Source organism: Mytilus californianus, unplaced genomic scaffold (assembly GCF_021869535.1).
Source record: "Mytilus californianus isolate M0D057914Y unplaced genomic scaffold, xbMytCali1.0.p SCAF_12, whole genome shotgun sequence".
NCBI lineage: Eukaryota > Metazoa > Mollusca > Bivalvia > Mytilida > Mytilidae > Mytilus > Mytilus californianus.
The window spans coordinates 22,069,245-22,090,267 of NW_026262604.1; the positions used below are offsets into that span (position 1 = coordinate 22,069,245).

The window sequence follows — 21,023 nt, forward strand, 5'->3', positions numbered from 1 at the left end:
TAGTAAAACAAAAACGCCTATCCTTCTGTAGCATCGAAGTTCGCCTCTCTTTGTCTCAACAACATGTGCCATTGGCGAAACAGGAATCGCTTACCCTTCTGTGGCATCTAAGTTTGTCACCCTCTTTGTCTCAACAACGGATGCCGCTAGCGAATTAAGAACTGCTTACCATTTTGCATCATCGAAGTTCGTCACCCTCTTTGTCTTAACAACGGAAGCCACTAGCGGATTAAGAACTGGTTACAATTCTGTATCATCGACGTTCGTCACTTTTGTCTTAATAACGGGTGCCACTAGCGAATTAATAACTTCTTACTATTTTGCATCATCGAACTTCGTAACCCTCTTTGTCTCAACAACGGGTGTCACTAGATAATTAAGAACTACTCACCATTCGGCATCATCGAAGTTCGTCACCCTCTTTGTCTAAACGACGGGTGCCACTAGAGAACTAAGAACTGCTTACCATTCTGCAGCATCGAAGTTCGTCATCCTCTTTGTCTAAACGACGGATGCCACTAGCGAATTAAGGACTGCTTACTATTCTGCATCATTGACGTCACCCTCTTTGTCTCAACAACGGGTGCCACTAACGAATTAAGAAGAACTGCTTACCATTCTGCACCATCGAAGTTCGTCACCCTCTTTGTCTCAACAACGGGTGTCACTAACAAATTAAGAACTGTTTACCATTCTGTACTATCGAAGTTCATCACCCTCTTTGTATAAACAACTGGTACCTATAGTGAAACATGAATCGTTTACCATTCTGCATCATTAAAGCATTCTCAATTGTACGGGGTTGCATTTAACGGAAGCGTTGGTCTTGTCGTTTTACTTTTTCTGTGTGCCATAATGTTGTCTTTCCTTTGTCCAGGCATAATTTTATCTTTCCTTTCTCAGGCATAATTTTGATTGCCCCCCCCCCCCCCCTTTCTGGTATCATCTTACATTTTTTGAAGATTTGAGCTTTCATTGTGACGGTTTTATATGCGAACAAATATAGTTCTCGTTCCTGTTCATCCTTAATGTTCATGCCAACCCTAAAACAAATTATCATCGGACATGTTTAGTTAAGGAGGTTCGCTACTCAGTTTCAAAATAACAAGCTTTTCATAACACTAGTATACATTGATAGGGGATTATTTAAGGAACCAAAAGAGCAACCAAAAAATATAGGTCAATGTGTTTGTTTTCGAGATATTAGCCATTGAAATTTTTGGCGGGAAAATGTTCTCTCTTGATTTTTCATAGCCTTATCATTGAAAAGTTCAAGTTCTCAAAAACTATTAAAAAATAACAAAGATTTTATAAGACTTTTACAGATGGCTTATAATTATACATGTAAAAGATTTATAAAAAGAAAAATGGGGGTCAATGGGCAAAATTTTTTGAGGCATTCACACGGATAAAACCAGAAGATTCCGAAAATCTGACAAAAATTCCAAAACATGACAAGCGAACATCCTTAAGCACCGTTTAGGTCTTGAACCTTTCCAAACAAAGTCTATGTAAAAAGTAAAATAACAAAAGTACCGAATTCCAAGGAAAATTTAAATCGGAAAGTTTCTTATAAAATGGCAAAATCACAAGCTCAAACACGTCAAACTACTGTATATACATTAATATTCGTTGGATACCAATTTTCGTGGATTTCGTGGGTACAGTGGTACCACGAATTTAAATGTTCAACGAATTACAAGTTTTCTAAAGTAATGTATGCAGACTTTGCCAAAACAAAGAAATTAAATATCCACAAAAATGCTAGTTTTCCTCAATCCACGAAAATTGGTACCCACGAAAATAAATTAATCCACAGTATCATATTCCTGACTTGGTACAGGCATTTCCTTATGTAGAAAATGGTGGATTAAACCTGGTTTTATAGCTAGCTAAACCTCTCACGTGTATGACAGTCGCATTAAATTCCATTATATTGCCAACAATGTATGAATAAAACAAACAGACATAATAGGTAAAAATTTCAAAAAATAGGGGTGCAGCAGTCAACATTGTGTTATCATCTTAATCACTATAAAAATAAACAAATATGTTAACAAAGAAAAACAAAATGGGATATAGACAAAGCACATAAGCAAAAATGAAAGACAAGAATGCAAAAAAGTGGAACTTCTATTAGGCGGAACAAATATACGTTGACACCTTTCCTATTTTTCTGTCAGGAGATAAGAAACAGGCAAATATATATTTTCGCCTTATCAAGATTTTTGTTTTGAATAACGGTACATTTTTATAAACGTGACTGTTACATGTTAAAAAATTTAGAACAATATAGCCAGAAAAAAATCTTACAAACTGCATGTCATATGTTGATTAAAGCGTAAATTACCAAGACAAATTATGTCGCGGGAAAAACAGCTATATTGCATGTCATCCTTTACAAATTAAGGCGTGAATTAATTAAAAGTGCATAAAATCTATCACAACCTTCGTGTCGAACGTTTCTTAAGGAGAAATTAAAAGCAAAAAATTGTTTCAGAAATCAAATTTGAAAAAAAAAACGCTTGTCACCCGTTAATTATAGTTGAGTTAAATTCTAATTAACTTTGATCAATATTGTGTACTTGTCGTGTATGTAATTAAGCTGGTAACAAATGTAATTATAAAACATTGTTATCGGCTGTCAATTTAAATAATTATGTTATGACAGGTGAAACAATCTGTAAATAAAAATGAAATATATGCGATAGATCTAATTTTTCTTATCTATATAGGCTTATTTACATTTCAATTTTACTCAGATAATATGATATGTGAACGTGCATAGGAAATAGTCACTGCGCATGACAGAAACCCTGTTAAGCACGTTAAAGATAATAAATTGGGTTAGACTAATTCTTTAAAGAGATTATTACGAAGGTATTTAAAGATCTGTTGACATGAATCAGCAGAAAAGGTAAAGTCCAATGAAAATGGGTTTTCATTCACAATATATATTCATTAAACCGTCCCCTCTTGTTAACGTATACTATAGGTATACAAGTGAGCTGATTTGATATAAAACCAATCTATACACTGAAAGAAATACAAATAGGTTTTTTTTTTTTATCTATTCGATTATTTAGTATAATATGAATACAGAGATTGTTTAAACATGCAACGGAAATAAGAAGCGGATTTTTGTTTTCCTATACGAAAGGAGGTTCGTGTTGAAATAATTAATTTATAACTTTAACATTTGAAACGTGTAGTACTTATTACTTGGTTCATGTGAAATATAAATTGTTGATAAGTGGGATACTGTTTGACATTTCATTGTTACTTCGGATACACATCATCTGGTAAAACATTGCATATAAAAGATTGTACCACATGTTTCATGCTATTTGTGTTGCATGTTTTAAAAGAATAACGGATATTACTCTGCTAAGACAAATGCAACTGCGATAATTCTGGGACAGAAGCAAGAAGGCGATTACAAGACTTCTGGAATTAAACACCACAGCCTCAATATACGGTATGCCATAGACAGCAAACAGTGGAAGGATAATGCCTCGCTAAGATTCGATGATAAACGTGCATTTCTTACAAGAAATATGTAGTGTGAAAGATAAAACGAAGCCTATTATCAGAAATCGATATTTTGACAAATTTTAATATACTGATAGACAAATCTTCAACAATGGCATTCGACAAAACACAAATTAAAAAGACAAAATCTTCAGTCACAGTTATTCATGTGGCGGGAATGGAGAAAGAGCAGACGGACATATCCAATGGATCGTCTGCAGACAGTGAAACTAAATTTCCACTGGATTCCAAAACGTCCTTGAAACAGAAGGACTCTGCATTGACAGTTTTCTTGAAATTACTGATATCTAGTATTTGTGGAATAATATTTGGATTTGCAATGGAAAAAGCAAGAGGTAGGTTTTCATATATTTAATATACCCTCTTTTATGATGGTCTGGAGGAAGGTGTCTTCATTTCTGTATTCTTTACTTTTTTAAGGCCATGTTTTTCTTCTTTTCTTTCTTTTTTGCTTATTATATTCTATTTGTTATATTTGATGTCCGTAATATTCTTTATTCCTTATTTGTTCTTTTTTTTTTCCTCAATTTTTTTAACACTATTAAGACCGTCTTTTATACAGTCTCATTCTTGGATACCGCAAAGAGGGTCCCTGATACTGCATACATAACAAAGGGTCCCTGATACTGCATACATAATAGAAAAAGACAAGCATTGTATTGTGATCTGATTAATATTTTATATTGTGATTAATATTAAAACAAGCGAATTTTAAGACAAGCAATTTTCAAAAGTTGAAACTGTTGTAATTCAAGTTTACCTCTAGTTTTAGTTTGCACTCTACTACTATCAAAAGACGAATAGTTCAAATCAATTTGTCTTTATCTGCTCGCTGCCTTTTTCAAAATACAATTCTCTTTTGAAATGGACTATTGATTTATTTGTAAAACGATCGAAAACGGTGGAATATAAAACTTCAATCTAGAAGGCACAATCATCAATTATTTGAAAGAAACAGAAATATTTTAATAAGGATTGTAAACCTTCTAACATTTTTTTTAAAACAATCATTTTTCTTCTACGGAAAATTAATGTCCCACAACTCTTAAACAAATAATAACACTCCCAATATACTACAATATCGGTAAGTACAAAATACAAAACGGATTGAAAAATTAAGTTTGTGTATTAAAACAGGTGACCAGAGACTAATCTAAAATATCTAATCTTATAATGTCCACAAATACTACTATATATTAGTAATCTTTTAAAACTTCGGGCTATTTAAAATGGCTTAGGTTATTTAATTACAAAAAAAAAAAAAATATAACATCTATGCGAAAAAATGTTTTACAAATTCTCATGAAAAGACATCTGGATAATAAGTCTCTAATAGGTATAGAATATTGTAACGTGATTTATAAAAGAACTACATTTGTAAAACGAACAATTTACAGTAAACATGCATTGCACATGTTTTGTAATTTGAGAAAGATTTTGATAAGAGATTTAATGTTTTGTAACTGTTTAGGTTTTACAGCGTCGAAATTTATGGAATTTGGTTGTCACGTATAAAGTCCTTTGGTTAGGTTCCTTCAGAATTGTCACCCAGCGGCTTCCATATAATCAACCTAAAGATAAAAGAAAAGTTGACACTAAGCAACTTCCATAGCATGCATTTTTTTTACCGTAGATAGAAATAAACACGAAAGAGCATTTAGACGTCTTGGACCTGTTTTATGTATACAGTAAAATTGAATTTCAGAAACGTTACAAACAGTTTTATGGCGGATGATAAATGCAGAGCTGTAGATAACTTACCCTGTCGACGTACCCGGTCTCTACCCTCTGTCAGTTCATGCGATTCAATCAGTTCTTATTTTTATACCCCCGCTTTAAAAAAGTGGGGGTATACTGTTTTACCTCTGTCTGTCTGTCCATCCATTCGTCCGTCAGTCCATCCATCCGTCAGTCAGTCCATCCATCCGTCCATCCGTCCCATGAATATTTTTCGTCGCATCTTTCTCAGGAACTATATCATTAGGATTTCTGAAATTTTGTTTCAGGGTTTATATAAGTCAGCTGTACCGTGTGATGCGTTTTCAGATTCATCACTCAACAACTTCCTGTTTACCGAACACTTACATTGGGAGGCGGGGGTATCATCAGTAAGCAGTAGCTAACAGTTTCACTTGTTTTACTTTGATTTGTATCTTCTTAACTGATTTATAAGATTTGAATATCAGTAAACTAATGCAGTATCTATAAAATGGTAGAATGCCACAGTACCAAAAATAATTAGAACAGATAAAACTGAAAAAAGTGTTCTATGTTTAGTGTGACGTCCGTTTTCACTGCACTTGTACATATTTTTGTTTATAGGGACCAGCGGAAGCTCGCCTCCGGGTGCGGGATTTTCTCTCTGTGTTGAAGACCCATCGATGGCCTTGTGCTGTTTTCTGCTCTTTGGTCGGGTTGTTGTTTCTTCGACACATTCCCCATTTCCATTCTCAATTTTATTATTCGTTTCAGTTGTGTTTCTTAGAAATTGATTGTAGATTTAAAAAAAAAATAACAGCATTTTTACCACGTCCAGTGGCTAGTATTTCGTGCATATTCAAAACGATTATTTCTTAATTAACATATGCTGTTTTGTACCAAACCAACAAGTCAACAGGAATACCCCGACATATTAATCTGACTCCGAGCTGACCGATATCTGATATTTCGCCCAAATGCCGAGGGCTCGAAAATACCAATTTGAAGGTAAACTTGGACCTAGTCAGTGGTAAGACCAAACACTATCCCGCACTTGAGGCGAACACTACACCACGATTCAAAACAAGAAGATCAACATGAGTTTTACATATGCAAATATCATAAATCAATTTGAAGTAAACATATATTAAATTATCTTTAGATTGTTGTTGCATTTTGTTTAGTTTTGGATGTACGTTTAACTTTTAGTATTTGCTCTGTAAATAGTTTATCAATTTTGTTAGATACCGCTAAAGTCAATTTTGAGAACGATCGGTAAGCTGAGAACGGATTTTTCAACAGTTAAACTAATCTTAAATAAATTGATAAAACTAACAAGTGTCTTCTAAATGCGATATAAAAGATTAAGATTATCATAGACAATTCTCAAGGTAATTAAAGTACTGAAGTACTGTAGTAGTACACTTTTACAATTGAATTTTTACTAACGTTTCACTCTAAACGAATGTTGATTACCCATATGTAGCCCTTGGAATTTCTTCTCTTGATTTCTTGTGTTAAAAGGTTGCTGCCAAAATGACGTATATACCCCAATGTCTTTCCCTAACTTATTGTAATTTATTTCAATGTCATCCAAGCAAATTAACATTTTAGAAAAGAAATGACAGAGAAAAAAATACGTTTCAATGCCGGATGTTTTTTAAGGTTTGATACCACTAGAACAAACATGTGTTTAGTTGACCGAATGGTACAGTTGCTTAATTGTTGTGACAATATCTCCCTGTAAACTTTGGCTGTCATTGGTTGAGGCTCATATCTACGCAGGCTGAAATGCTTACTCGATCTTGGTCTACCAGATATTAGAAAGTTGCTCATAGTCGTAAGGTTACCCCAGGTGTTCTGTGTTTCTCCGAAAAATAAAATGACGGCCATGAAATTGCGCAAGAATGTAAAATCAAGAACGAAACACACAGTTAATTCAAAAATTTAGAAAATAAAACTGATTGAAGAGTGCTGAGATCAACTTATCATTTGATAGTACGTTTGTGGTATTTTGTAATTCTATAAACTGACGGACGGACAATTGGGATAATTAGCCCTACTTTTTACTCGTTCACTGATGTTACGAGAATCAATTTCTCCAAAAGATCAATGCTTCTGTGTTATCTTGTTTTCGTTATTTATTGTATTTTTGTTGAACGTGTTTCCACAAATACATATGTTTATTCTTCTTAACTATTTGACAAAGTTAAATCATGAATACATACAAGTACTAGATGTAGGCTTCTCATATCTGAGGGGCGTTAGTCCCGATGATATGAGACGACTACATCCGATTTATATAGAAAGGGTAAATAATTATTTTATCTTTACTCTTGTTCTAAAAATAGCAATTAGTTTTGATAAAACAGGAAAAGTGTCATTATCTCAAATTTTCCAGATGCAGTTATAATTTCAGAAAATGTTTTGTGGTTATGGATTAGGCTTTAAATCATAATTGGGTCTTTTTTTTCTGTCATCAAATTGATAAAATAAAATAAGGAAAGCAAAGTAAAAAGAGTAAAACGATCAAGTATTTATAGTCTTAGAATTTGTCGCGTCTCTTGATTGCTTTCCACTTTATGTATACTCAATGCATCTCCAAAAACCGTGGAGTATACATGTCAGGATAACTTTAAAAAAGCATTGTGCCTTTTCATGTGCTTATGAGAATATAATCTCGGATAAATCTCCATGTTACACGAGATTATATAGAAATCTTAATTATCCCTGTTATCGTATCCATTATTAATAAACATCGGCCTAAGAACTTCTTTGTGGGTATAAAGAACAAAGACTTGTAAGTAGGGCAATTAACAACAAGTATGCATTTTAACAATAAAATTATGAAATGTATTAAAACATATTTAGAACTCTTCTAAATTTGAATAATATATCGTCAATGGTAGTTCTTTAAGAAGCCTTCATTTTATAATTTATAAGTATATCCGTATATGACATTCAAAATAACGCTATTTGTATTTACTAGTTCTTTATTTTTCCCAGTAGAATATTGGAAAAAGAACAGATGAAATATGCACACGTTGTTTTTAGTTACAATTTTCTTTTTCAATGATTTGTATCCTAAATGATTAATTTCGATTGATAAAGAAAACGGTAGAACACTGAAGTGCACATGCAGGGGCGGATTCAAGCAAGGGCGTGGCGGGCGTGCGCCTCCCCCCTAAAATTTGCAAAGCATAGGTTGTCCTTAGCTTAATAAAGAATATTTCGATAATTTTACTTAAAAAAAATTTAAGTTTGCCCCCCTCCCTCCTCCAAATCTAAAATCCTTGATCCGCCCCTGACATATGTTGTATTTTGGAAAGGCAAAAAGACAGATGTGTTACAAAACTGATGCTGCAAAAGGAAAATGTATATCTATGGGTGGATCCTCCTGAATACTGAGTCGTGAGCCTTTTCGCCGTGTTTAAACACCGACTCTTACTTTGAGTTAAAGAACAACAATTAAAAACGTTGTTCCCTTGCTTAGCCCTTGGTTGATGGTGATTTTGCTCATTGTTGCACGAAACCAATTCTAGTCAAACGAATGAGGATACTAAGGGGGTTGTCATGAATAATGAATCGTGCCCTAGGTCCGTGTTGAATCTCTAATTGTGACTTTAAACGAAGAATAGCAATAAAATACGTATTTTTATCATATCAACTTTTTGTATTATTAATTGGGACTTAAAGTTTTTACCCATATTTGGCCCCTATAGACATCAGTACACTTAGAAATGTCTAACGAAGAATGCGTTATAACAAATGGAAGACATTATTCCGAATATTCTAATTTTCCTTTCATTAGTGCTAAATGACATCACGAACTAGAAATATATCGATCTAAAGAATTATAGAAAGACATTATATTCTACTCTTTATAATAAAAAAACCCCGTCTATTTCAAAGTCATTCTTTATAAACTTATTCATTCATTTTACGAAAAGTGACAAGCTATCATTTTCTGTACATATTATTCTCTTTTATATAAATATAATTTAAACACATTTACTTTGCTATTTGAATAGGCATTGCACACAGAGAACCTATTTAATATTTGTTTATTTTTTAACTTTTATTTAACTTGTTTGAAGAAAACAATTATTTTTTTTAATGTTCATATGGTGTTTCAAACATTTAATTTTATTCCCGTCAGAAAACAAAATATATAGGTAATGGACACACCTTAAAACAGCAATACTGTTATGTCTGGACACACACGCGAACAAACTCTTAAAGCAAGTTCTAGTAATTATTATGTAAACAAATTTTGCGGACAAAACGCTGAGGAATTTTTGGTCAGATGTAACGCCTAACAATTTTCATAAGAAGTATGAACTAAAGGAGGTGTGGTGTTTACGTGAATGAGACAGCAACCCAACGAAATAAATTACCATAAGACATCTAGACTTTAACAATAGACATGTGTCTTTTCAATACGTCAATCGTCCCGAGGCCTTTAAAGTTGTGATTGAACTTATCAAAGATCTACCCTCAACACCATATACAAATAACAATTGTTACAGATCTACCCTCAACACCATATACAATAACAATTGTTACAGATCTACCCTCAACACCATATACAAATAACAATTGTTACAGATCTACCCTCTACATCATATACAAATAACAATTGTCACAGATCTACCCTCTACACCATATACAAATAACAATTGCTACAGATCTACCCTCTACATCATATACAAATAACAATTGTTACAGATCTACCCTCAACACCATATACAAATAACAATTGTTACAGATCTACCCTCTACATCATATACAAATAACAATTGTCACAGATCTACCCTCTACACCATATACAAATAACAATTGTTACAGATCTACCCCTTACACCATATAAAAATAACAATTGTTACAGATCTACCTCCTACATCATATAACAATTGTTACAGATCTACCCTCTACACCAAATACAAATAACAATTGTAACAATAAACATTAAGATATAATATAATAGAATCAATGATGAGGTTCCTGATTTTGGACAGAGATATGAATTTGTAAACTAGGCTAATTTATTGTGTTCTCAACCCCTTATTTTATCAAACAATTACACATGATGAAAACTCGTATTCGTGGAAGAAGCATTTAGTTCATTTTTCAGTCAATAAAATTTAATTATTCGGTTAACGGGTAAAAAAAAACACACACACTACAAGTGGGCGGAGAATAATGGTTGAACGACATTCGATTTTAAAGATAATATAGAAACAATAAGGGATCGATTTTGACATTTAAGCAATTCTGTAATTCTTTTTCATAAATAATTTAGAATCCATAACCAATCGATTTTGACATTCAAAAATCTTTGATAATAATTAATGACTTTTTCAGTAATATAGGAATATTGAACTTCTCAATGCAAATAAACTTTTGAATAAAACATTAAAGTTATAGACGAGAACCACGAACAGTCCTGTGGTGATATCAGGTGCTCCTGGAAGGAATGCAAGACCTTCTCAGTTCGTACCATCCATTCGGAAGAAATCTTGGAATAAGTTATAGATATAAGAAAATGTGGTATGAGTGCCAATGAGACAACTCTCCATCCAAGTCAAAATTTATAAAAGTAAACCATTATAGGTCAAAGTACGGTCTTCAACACGGAGCCTTATACATGTATAACCGGATAACCAGAATCGCCAACCATATTGGACAGAACTATTGACACACCAACTAGCATCAATCGACTCCTTCGAGAAGAAAAACAGACGTAAAAACAAACGTAAACAACAAATAGTTCCGAAAGCTCGACTTAGAACCAGCACACAGCGTGGGATTTACCAAGTTATAAGTGCCATCTTTGTCTATATAAACTTTATACCGTAAAACAAAACACCCTATAAAAAACTGCATTGTTTTATAGCTACCAACAGGATGACCTCTAGAAAATGAAAGGATATGGAGTAAATGTTTTACATGGGACAAAATCGCACACAATACATAGAAAAAAATAAAAAATTATCAATGAACAGGGCTTTTATTCCTGTTCTTCATCTTGACAGTTGATGTAGGGTCTTCAACAATGAACGAATCATTCATACCCTACAACAAGGTCAAGACGTCCCCTAGCGTCGACTTAAGCGGTACTATTGATAAAAATTAACCACAGTTCACCTTCTTGCTCCCCACCCGCCTCGGAGTGCCAACTTGTGCAATGCTTGTGTACGACGGTTCTCCAGTCGAAAGCACCAGGGATACAAGAAAAGTGCAGTAATTTTGAAAGACATCGATCGCCGCTAAAATATGCCTTGAAGTTACACATGTCGGGAGCGGTCAATGAATTACATAATTTATAATTACGGGCGAGGTTTTTAAACATATATTTGTCATACATTGCCCAACAAAAGACCAACGAAACAACAAATGATCAAATGATAGACAATGCATATAAAACTAAACAACAAATTGTGATATATATTTCCCCTTTCAATGCTTTTAATTTACATCATTATTCTATTTAATTTCTGTTTCATTCTTATGTTCATATATATATATATATTTGCTATTATTGTATGCATTGTGATATATATTTTCCTTCAATTTTATATGTTAAGCGCTTAGAGTATTATGTTTATTAGATAGGCGCTATATAAAAGCTATGTAATAAATAAAATAAATAAAAACAAATGATAGACAGCACGGGCCACTTCGAAATATATGTAAGAAAACCTAGCTGTTTAACATGAATACTGAAATCTGAAATGTACATAATTTGGAAAGCATGGTATACTCAGTACGTCTATAGATGAAGCTTGTGCCGCTCAAGAACACGAAAATCAGATACAACACTCCTTACATGGTTCATAAAGTAAGATGGGGTGAGTGCAACGACTAACGGCACCTGTGAAAATAAACCATTTGTTTTTCTCTATACGAAACTAGCAAAGGTAGTTATAGCTGATTATAGAAACTGCCGCTAATGTACGCAAAAACTCAGATAAAACACAATCCTACCGCTCATGTATGCAAAAACTCAGATAAAACACAATCCTATCATGTTGAATGAAGTCGATATGAAGGCTGACAAGACGATCGGAACTAACCCATTGTCATATGTGACAAATACATTTCTACTTCTCAAACAATTGCCAACGTCTTTTTATCTTATTTTCCCGTAGACTTTTAATTCTAGGTCAAGACGTTTGAATGTCACTTATGAAACAGTCCAGTGGCAAATAGTTCATGCATATCGTTCAGAATATAATTTTATGCGTGCAATATTTGCCGTTTCACGTTAAGTAAACAACAATTTAAAACGAATCACGACCAGAAATTACTTTCCCTTCTTGTGAAGATGACACCCTTTCAACGGGATTGCTGTATTGATCCATTGCTGTATTGTATAAGATCCAAGTTTTGTGGACCATTGTATACCATTTCATTTCTTCTATTGTCTAATTGTTGACTGTCCTTTATTAGATTTGCGTTTTTTTATGTACATGGCCCTTTCGGTAATTTCTTATACTTTTGAATGACATGTTAATATCTACGACAATTGATAAGAAATATTCAAATTGTACTTCAGTCCATTATTTCCGTGTTTGATCAAATGCTCGTTCTCTTTATTAAAGTGACAACGTAATGTTCGGCCCATTTGAATTTTAGGGACATAATTAACGTGTTCACGTTTACAAAGGATATTTATTATATCGTATTGATAATGACAGAATTCTTTTTCTAAAATAAATTCTAAAATTCTAAATAATTTCTTTAAAATAAAACTGATCCGCCAAAAAATGACAGATCGCTCTAAAATAAAAATAATAAGTCGGAATTTAAATGATCTAACTACAATGCATTAATGAGGTTGATGTACAATCTAGTTCGATAATCCATAATTTATTTTTTTCATTTCAAATAGAGTACAATATTTAAGTTGAAAAGCATGTGAGTATTTTTTTCATTTTATAGTGAATCATATAATAACAGCAATGAAACTTTTCACGCACATTTTTTTAAATAAGTGTTTTGTTTTCCCAATTCTCTGCATTTTAATCAATTATTCAAGTAATTGTTAAGTCGCTGTTATTACATAACACAACTCGTTTAAAATACAATTGTTTATGTGTGAAAAAAAGGTCAAATGTACTCTTCATCTCATAATGAGTCGACTATTTCAGAATTTCTCTTTCTGGAATAAATTGCAATGTGTTCGATGGAAGACGCTTGTCTACAATCACATGAATAAACGATCTTTCAAAGGGATTTTTACAAGCTATCTGTTATCAGACCACGGAGCCATACCTCATGTTCCTTGCATTACCATGCATCAATTGATTATTTGTGTTATTTAAATTTTTTTTCAATCTTTAAACATTGAATTCGCGAAAGTTCAAAGTAAGACACATTAATTTGCGAAAGAAATCATACTTACTGTTACGAAACATTTGAATAATACTTTAAAAAAATTATTTGAAACCACCAAATTTATACTGCACCCCCTAACATAATCTTTGCGAGCTAAATTACATAATTTGCAATCATATCTTTAGATGCGTACTAGAATCGTATATGTAATAATTAGTCATATGAGTATATTTACGTTCGATTTCAACTGTCAAATAATTGTTAAGGGATAAGTATTTTGTGTGTTTCAAATCCGTGGTCTATTTAATAAAATAACTTTATTGAAATATCTTTTCTTATATTCTTATAACTTGATAAATTTTACAATTGTTACGTAATATTTACACATTGTCCCTAATATTGTATTATGTAATTTTGCATGTTTCACTTTGAATTTTCTTTAAATATTAAAAAAACGTGTTGCATACCGCTATTGTGAAGTTTTGTTCATTAAGCAGTTTATTTGATTAAAACATATATTATTTTTGATTAAACATAGTTGTAATTTGAGGTCAGTAAGAGAGCTGATAGAGGAAATATAACCACTCGAGTTCACCGAATTTATTTCTCAATCATCGGTTTTCTGTGTTGTGTATACGAACTGTTTACGATGTGTGTCGGTCTCTAACTTATAAACTCCATTACCATATTCTCCCATCTTTATATAGCATTTATCAAATTCATTAAGATTCAAATTTACTTTTTCTGGAAAATTGAAATTCCATAAATTTCATTCGAAATTTTAAAACTACTGTAACATTTTTCATCTTTGCTTAAAATCAAATTCTGTGGTATATAAAATTCGGAAAGCTATTCACCTATTGATACCTGCATTGTACATTCAGACGTGTGGGGGTTTAATTTTTCAACTGTATAGTATTTTTGTTAATTTTCGTTTTGGAGCCTCAGAAAATTAGATATTAAAACAGTATTTTGTAATCAATAAAAATGAAAAATACAATTTCACAACTACGTTTTAATTTGTAACATAAATTAAACTAGTTACGTACACAATAGAAAATTCTAAAATACAAATCTGAAAGAGGGTGCGATAAAAAGTGTAGGAGGCGAATTATTGGAATTATTGAGGACTTTTAAACAGATCAACTGAAATAATATCAATAAATATATTAATGCGGGGAGGGGTGTAATATCTTTATCAAGTCAAACCGCAGAAAGAATTAGAAAAATTTCCAATGTGTATTTTTTACAAGAGAGCTGATTTCCAAAAGTCTTTCAATCTTTAATTTTAAAAACTGCATTACAGATTAATGTGTGTACTTCTTCCAATATTGTTGATTATTTGTAAAGAGAAGACACCTTATAAATGAGCTGCGTCGGATAGAAATCGACCTTATGCAAATGAATGTCAATACATCTGTTAACTTATCTCGGGTCAAACAAATTTCTATGCAAAGTCTATAACTGTTTAAAAATTGAGTTGATATAAGAACCCTACAAAACTGACACAAATTCATCTTTTGTTACGTATTAGAACGTTCTAAAATCAATCAAAGTCTTATACACGTACATGTATACGTGCACTTGCATAAGGTCGATTTCTATCCGACGAGGCTCATATATAAAGATAGCTAAAACATCATTTTTGAAAGATGTTGGTATATCTTGATTATTTATCCAAAAAAGTATACCAAATCTTAAAATTATGTTGGAAGTAAACGTATAAATAGATAATCTCTTTCAAAAACAAAATATATTTTTGGTTAGAAATGTCCTATGCAAATTTCAGCTGGATATAATTTCTATTTTATTTATATAAATATGTAAAGTTGATGCAAATTGTTAATAAAGTATACAACTTTTTATATACCAGTTCCAATAAGATTTTGACTACTTTTAGGATTGACTCTATGAAACATACACTGGAAATTGGTCCTGCCTCTTAAAACACAATAATTGGAGATTCGTAAGATCGGTTTTGATGTTTTTGTTGACCATTTGCTGTCGCTGTTACATATTTTGTTCTGATAACGTTTCGAAAACTTGCATATATATAGGTATTTTCAATATTTTTTTATCATACAAATCAGAATATCTCAATATTTTCAATGTTGGATCGTAAGTATAAAATAAAATTGCATTCTCGGTGAACGTGAGATGGTGGTTGATACTATAAATCCCTATGAATTTACAAATACTAGCAGTCAAATTCCTTTTTCAAGTTGAAAGTCCTCTGAAGGTGATTCGGATCAATATAACGATTTTAGTTACATTTTAATCTCTTTTTGTAAGTGTTCGCTAGAATGACTTTATAATAATCTTAGGGTTTGTAATACGTCTTTACAAATAAATATTGTAATTAGTTTAAAACACGTGTAATCCGGTTATTTTGCCGAATTAAACAACATGAAACATTCAGTAAATACCGCAGGAATTATGAAAAATAAATTGTTATCGAAAACATGACCAATTCCTATGTTTCAGATGAACTTGGCATATTCGCAAAACTAAAGATATCTAACATTTATGAATATCTTTGGGTTAATTAGATTTAACGATGTATTCCTGTCTGTTTTTAAGTTTAACTGTTTCTAACATCCGCTAACAAGATTAGAGTATATATATATCTATATATCTTTATACGTAAACCAAAATACAATGGTATAGAGACTTATACACATAAATTAACATACATATCTACATGTAACAAGATTAGTGTAAAAAGTGATACATCTCATTTCCATAAACTAATTTATTATTTGATCACCCAAAATAAGAAAAACATTAGTTAATAAAAAAATAGATAGAATATTTAAACATCGCAGCAAATCTCTCCCCCCCCCCCCAAAAAAAAAAAACTAATCGTAAATCATATGTTAAGAAGAATTTGTGTTTTTGCCAGAACTATAGATAGCTTGCGTTTATTCATATATAACTCCGGGTTAATTTGAAGAAATAATTGATAAACTATTATTGAAGTTTAAAAGGTATCCTCTCTGACCCAACAACAGAAACAAATTCAAATATTCTAAAAAAAAAAAAAAAAGAAAGAGTAATTGTTCAAAAAATAAAAAAAAAATGAATAGAATAATGCATTAATAAATAAATCGAATGACTTTTTTTTCAAACTACAAGGGACAATAATTTCAAACATTTCTCAGAGACAGAAGTTACAGCTTTCGAAAGGTGGTGTGGTGATGGGGATTTGGGGATATTACCCTGAGATAGAAGGGTGCATGTTCTCCTAGTGAATACACATTGAATATTTGCCACTGGACGTTATGGAAGCACACGTCTAACGTGAGTAATTGAATTAAATTAAAGGAGAGTAAAGATATGGTAGGGTTTAACAACAACTGTTAAGAACAAAAGTGAATTATAAATATTTAACGTCCATCAGCTAATAACACGTTAATATCAAAGATATAATTTGAATTTGACGGGTTTTTCTTGCGACCAACAGGTCAAACAAGAACGGTTTACTGAACCTGGTAGCTTGCAGGGTAACTGTCCATTGGAACTAAACATGGAGACATTATGTTAACACTGAGTAAATTAGTCTTTGATGATTTTCCTTGACATAGAAACTGCAAATAACAGTTTTAAAGTCTGCATTTAGGTCCTTTAAATTATGAATCGAATCCTACATCCCACACGGGTAACGCTGACCGTTGACGTTACCACCTGACCAACGAGCAACAAAGATCAATTCATTGGTGTTTGCCAAACCTCCAGTTGCAATAATTCATGCCAATTCAGGACGAATTTCAAATTACTAGTAACAACAATGTTGCCTTGAAACAGGCCACCTGTGAACCAATAAAAAATTGTTCTTTACCACGCAGAAAGCAGAAATCGCTCCTCCTACTCCCTATACGAGAAAAGGGCTTGAACGTCTTCATATGGGAAAATGATATGGCAACGTGTTTGTACATATACCTTGCAAGACAGCAGTACACTCTCCCTATAGGAGGAAACGGATTTAATGTCTTCGTTCTGACAGGACGTGGCTGCGCATTTTTAATACATGGACATAGTCAAACGGACCCAGAAAACATTATTGTTTGAAATGCAGACATCATGCCACTCTCCTTATAGGAGAAAAGGATTGAATATCTTGACGTGGCTGCGAATTTATACATCCCACACAGTCCATCTTACTTGCTGGATGGAAGGCGTTGATGCATGACTGTATTTTCTATACCCTAGTCAACACTTGGGGCTTGTTATGAAATGAATTAAAACAATTGAGCTCCGTCGGATAGAAATCGACCTTATGCAAGTGCACGTATACATGCTAATATGTAAGACTTTTATTGTTTAAGGAACATTCAAATGCGGAATAAAAGATGAATCTATGTCTGTTTTGTAGTGTTCTTATATCAACTAAATTTTGAAACAGTTACAGAAACTTTGCATAGAGATTTTTTTTAACCCGAAATAGTTTAACAGATGAAGTGATATTCATTTGCATAAGGTCGATTTCTATCCGACGCAGCTCAATTATTATGATTTTACTAGTCTGATATTTTTGCAACTTTTTTCAACTGATTTGATTTCCCATTGTTATTAGTCCCTTTTTGAATATGCCAATTCATGTTCCTATACTTCCTATAAACATTTTATTTATATGTTACAAATTGACCCTCTTTCATCTAGATATAATCATTCAAGGATAAATAGTTTCATTAAAATCGTATAAAATTATACAATTATAAGATCAAAATCTATTTTACTAAACAGGTGCGGCTTTGTTAAAAATCAAATCAAAATTTAAACTTTTCATTTAACCCATTTTGTTTGCTCCAAGGTGCCTGTCAGAAAATGTAATTGTTTAAATACCAACAATCTTTTATTTTATTACTAATAAATGTCATTTTTTTTTAAATTACTGGCTGTTGAAATTTGATGAAGTTAAATTTTGAAAAAATGCCATGAATGAAAATGTTTATGGTGATTCGGCAAAATAGTACAAACTAACCAGATATTTTTAATGTTTCACTGTAAATCTGATAGAAAGAAAACTTTGTGGACCTTTTTAAAATTTGTGACGTGGCCTCGGTGTCCCAGTAGTATAACAGTCTAGTAATATATCTACTGTACCACTAGCATGTCAACACGGAGGTTGTGGGTTCGACATTTTAATTGACTGGGATTGTCAGTTTCCCTGCCGAAGGTCGATGGTTCTCTCCGAGCGCTCAGGCTTCCTCCATCAATGAAAAACTGGCCTCCATGAAATAGCCAATAATGCTGAAAGTGGCGTTAAATACAAGAAATCAATAACCATTCTAAGATTTGTTACACACTAATACGTTGATAAAGTATAAAGCTATTATTTTTTTAAATGTTAACCTACTCCAGAAAAATATGAAATAAAAAAAATATTTTAAATGAAAATATAACCATTAACAGGTAGATTTAATTTTGAAAATTGTTTCTGCGGCGTTTTTTTTAGGGTTTTCCTCAAAAAAATTAATTAATAGCAATCAGGAAATTTCTGCAACTTTAATTTTCATGAACGATATAAAACTGTTTACTCTAAATTGTTTGTTATGAAAGGGAAAAGGGAGATAAATAATAAGGGATAATCAAAAACCATACGTCAAAGAAATAAGACAAATCACAATGGTAAAGAAACGGTGCACAAATAACTATACACAGAAAACTTAAGAATGCAATAGATCCCCACAAAACTGGGGACGAACTTATTGTGCTAGATTACATTTAGATCACATTAAACCACTCAGCAACATAGGCGCATACATTTTACGAACATTCTATTCAGAAATAAGAGTATGACTTATCTTGATTGGTCGTTGTTTGCACCAGGTAATTATTATGATTAGGCACCTTGTTGGCTCTTCCATACACCAATGACAAAATGATATATTTTCCTTTGCCATAAATGAACCAAGAATACGGTGTCGAGACATGTATTTTTCAGGGCAGAATTAATAGGCGAGGGAGACCAGTAAAAATTAGTGTAACTTAGAAAAAAAAAACAAAAACAAAAAACGAATGCCTATATTTTTATCGACTTAAAAAATATTGGCCTTATAATTTTTATTTAATTCTAACAAGTTTTCGCCCTTCGCATACGCGCTTCATGTAAAATATGTGATGGTCACTTGTTTTCGTTTTGCATACATTTAAAAAAAAAATCAAAAAATTCAAATCAATAATAAAAGGCAATGACGATTATATACTAAATGCTTCATTTTTGTACAAAACTATGTTTCGATCAACGTTTAAACCCCCCTCCCTCACCCCACCCCCGTTTCCAAAAGGAAAATTACAAAAAAAAATAATAATTCATAAGTAAAATTATGTGTCAAAGTCCTGTCAAACATTGACGCTGATGAAGGATTTTTCTATTTTGTACGATGTAGTTGTATATGGTGAACCAATACCTGGAGTGTGATTGTGCGGTAGGGTTAATAAACAATTCCGTTGCGGTAATTTACGAGTGTTGTTGTCTTTAATATCGATTATTTTGTACAAGATATACAAATCTGATAGTGGTATAAAGAAGAGAGATTAATTTGAAAACAAAAATTAAAGAATTGAGAAAAATCGCTTAATAAAAAAAAGAAAATATGCAAATACAAAGACGCCCTTCAAGACCCTCAAATATTAGTATACCTTAGGACAGACACACGACTGACACACACTGGATAATCCTAAATGATAGTTAAGTACTTTTTCATTTAAAACTTGTGTCCCGAACTTGTTAAAACTCTACGTCTGCATTATGATTACGAAGTAATAGTGATGGTTCTTTAAGGCGCATAATTTACTGTCTTACGTGTATAACTATTAGTTTTGTGTAGATTTCGACAGGTTTCAGGTTAAAGATAATTGCTAAATTCTTCAGTGGCAAATATGTCACGCGTATTCAAGCATTGACTTTACCGGACGTGACTGCGTATTTATGCATTCCGCACTACCATACAGCAGGAATTTTACTGGCTAACGGGAGAATTATACCCTCTCGTTTCGTAGTTGTTCGTTTATCATTTAATGGTCTAGGCTGGTTTGTGTGAATAATTTATTTTGGCATTGATAATTTCTTAAACTATGGATATGGTTCTCCATGCCAGTGTTAAATTTGTTTCAACGACAAAGGTACAGTCATCGCTAAGGGAAAATCATCACTTTGAAATATATGTACTTTATTGCAAAAAGTAAAACCCTGACGGGTTAAAATGCAAACATAATAGACATATACACACGAAACATACAATACATGAAAAAAGTTCTAAACAAGTCATGTTAATATTAATAATATATACATACGTATATAGATAATTGACCAATGTGGACCTTTTTTTCGCAATTCCATGGATTGCTTGATATAGCCTTCAACACTAGACAAAATATCTTTATTGGGATCTAAAATAGTTTTAAGTTTAGAGTTTGAGTCAAGCTAGGAT

The 21,023-nt window shown here is 32.3% G+C and overlaps 1 protein-coding gene across 4 annotated transcripts in view; it reads left to right on the top strand.

Moving 5' to 3' along the window:
* The first annotated feature begins 2,972 nt into the window (after positions 1–2,972).
* The window catches only part of LOC127721549 (UPF0394 inner membrane protein YeeE-like), a 48,544-nt gene continuing 30,493 nt past the window's right edge, over positions 2,973–21,023 (top strand). For all 4 annotated transcript variants that reach the window (XR_007991302.1, XR_007991300.1, XR_007991301.1 and 1 more), the window contains exon 1: positions 2,973–3,887. Coding sequence is in view for 1 of the 4 variants with exons in the window: in XM_052228315.1 (XP_052084275.1) it covers positions 3,644–3,887 (244 nt within the window). In the remaining 3 variants the exon portion in view is untranslated. The remainder of the gene's footprint in view (positions 3,888–21,023) is intronic.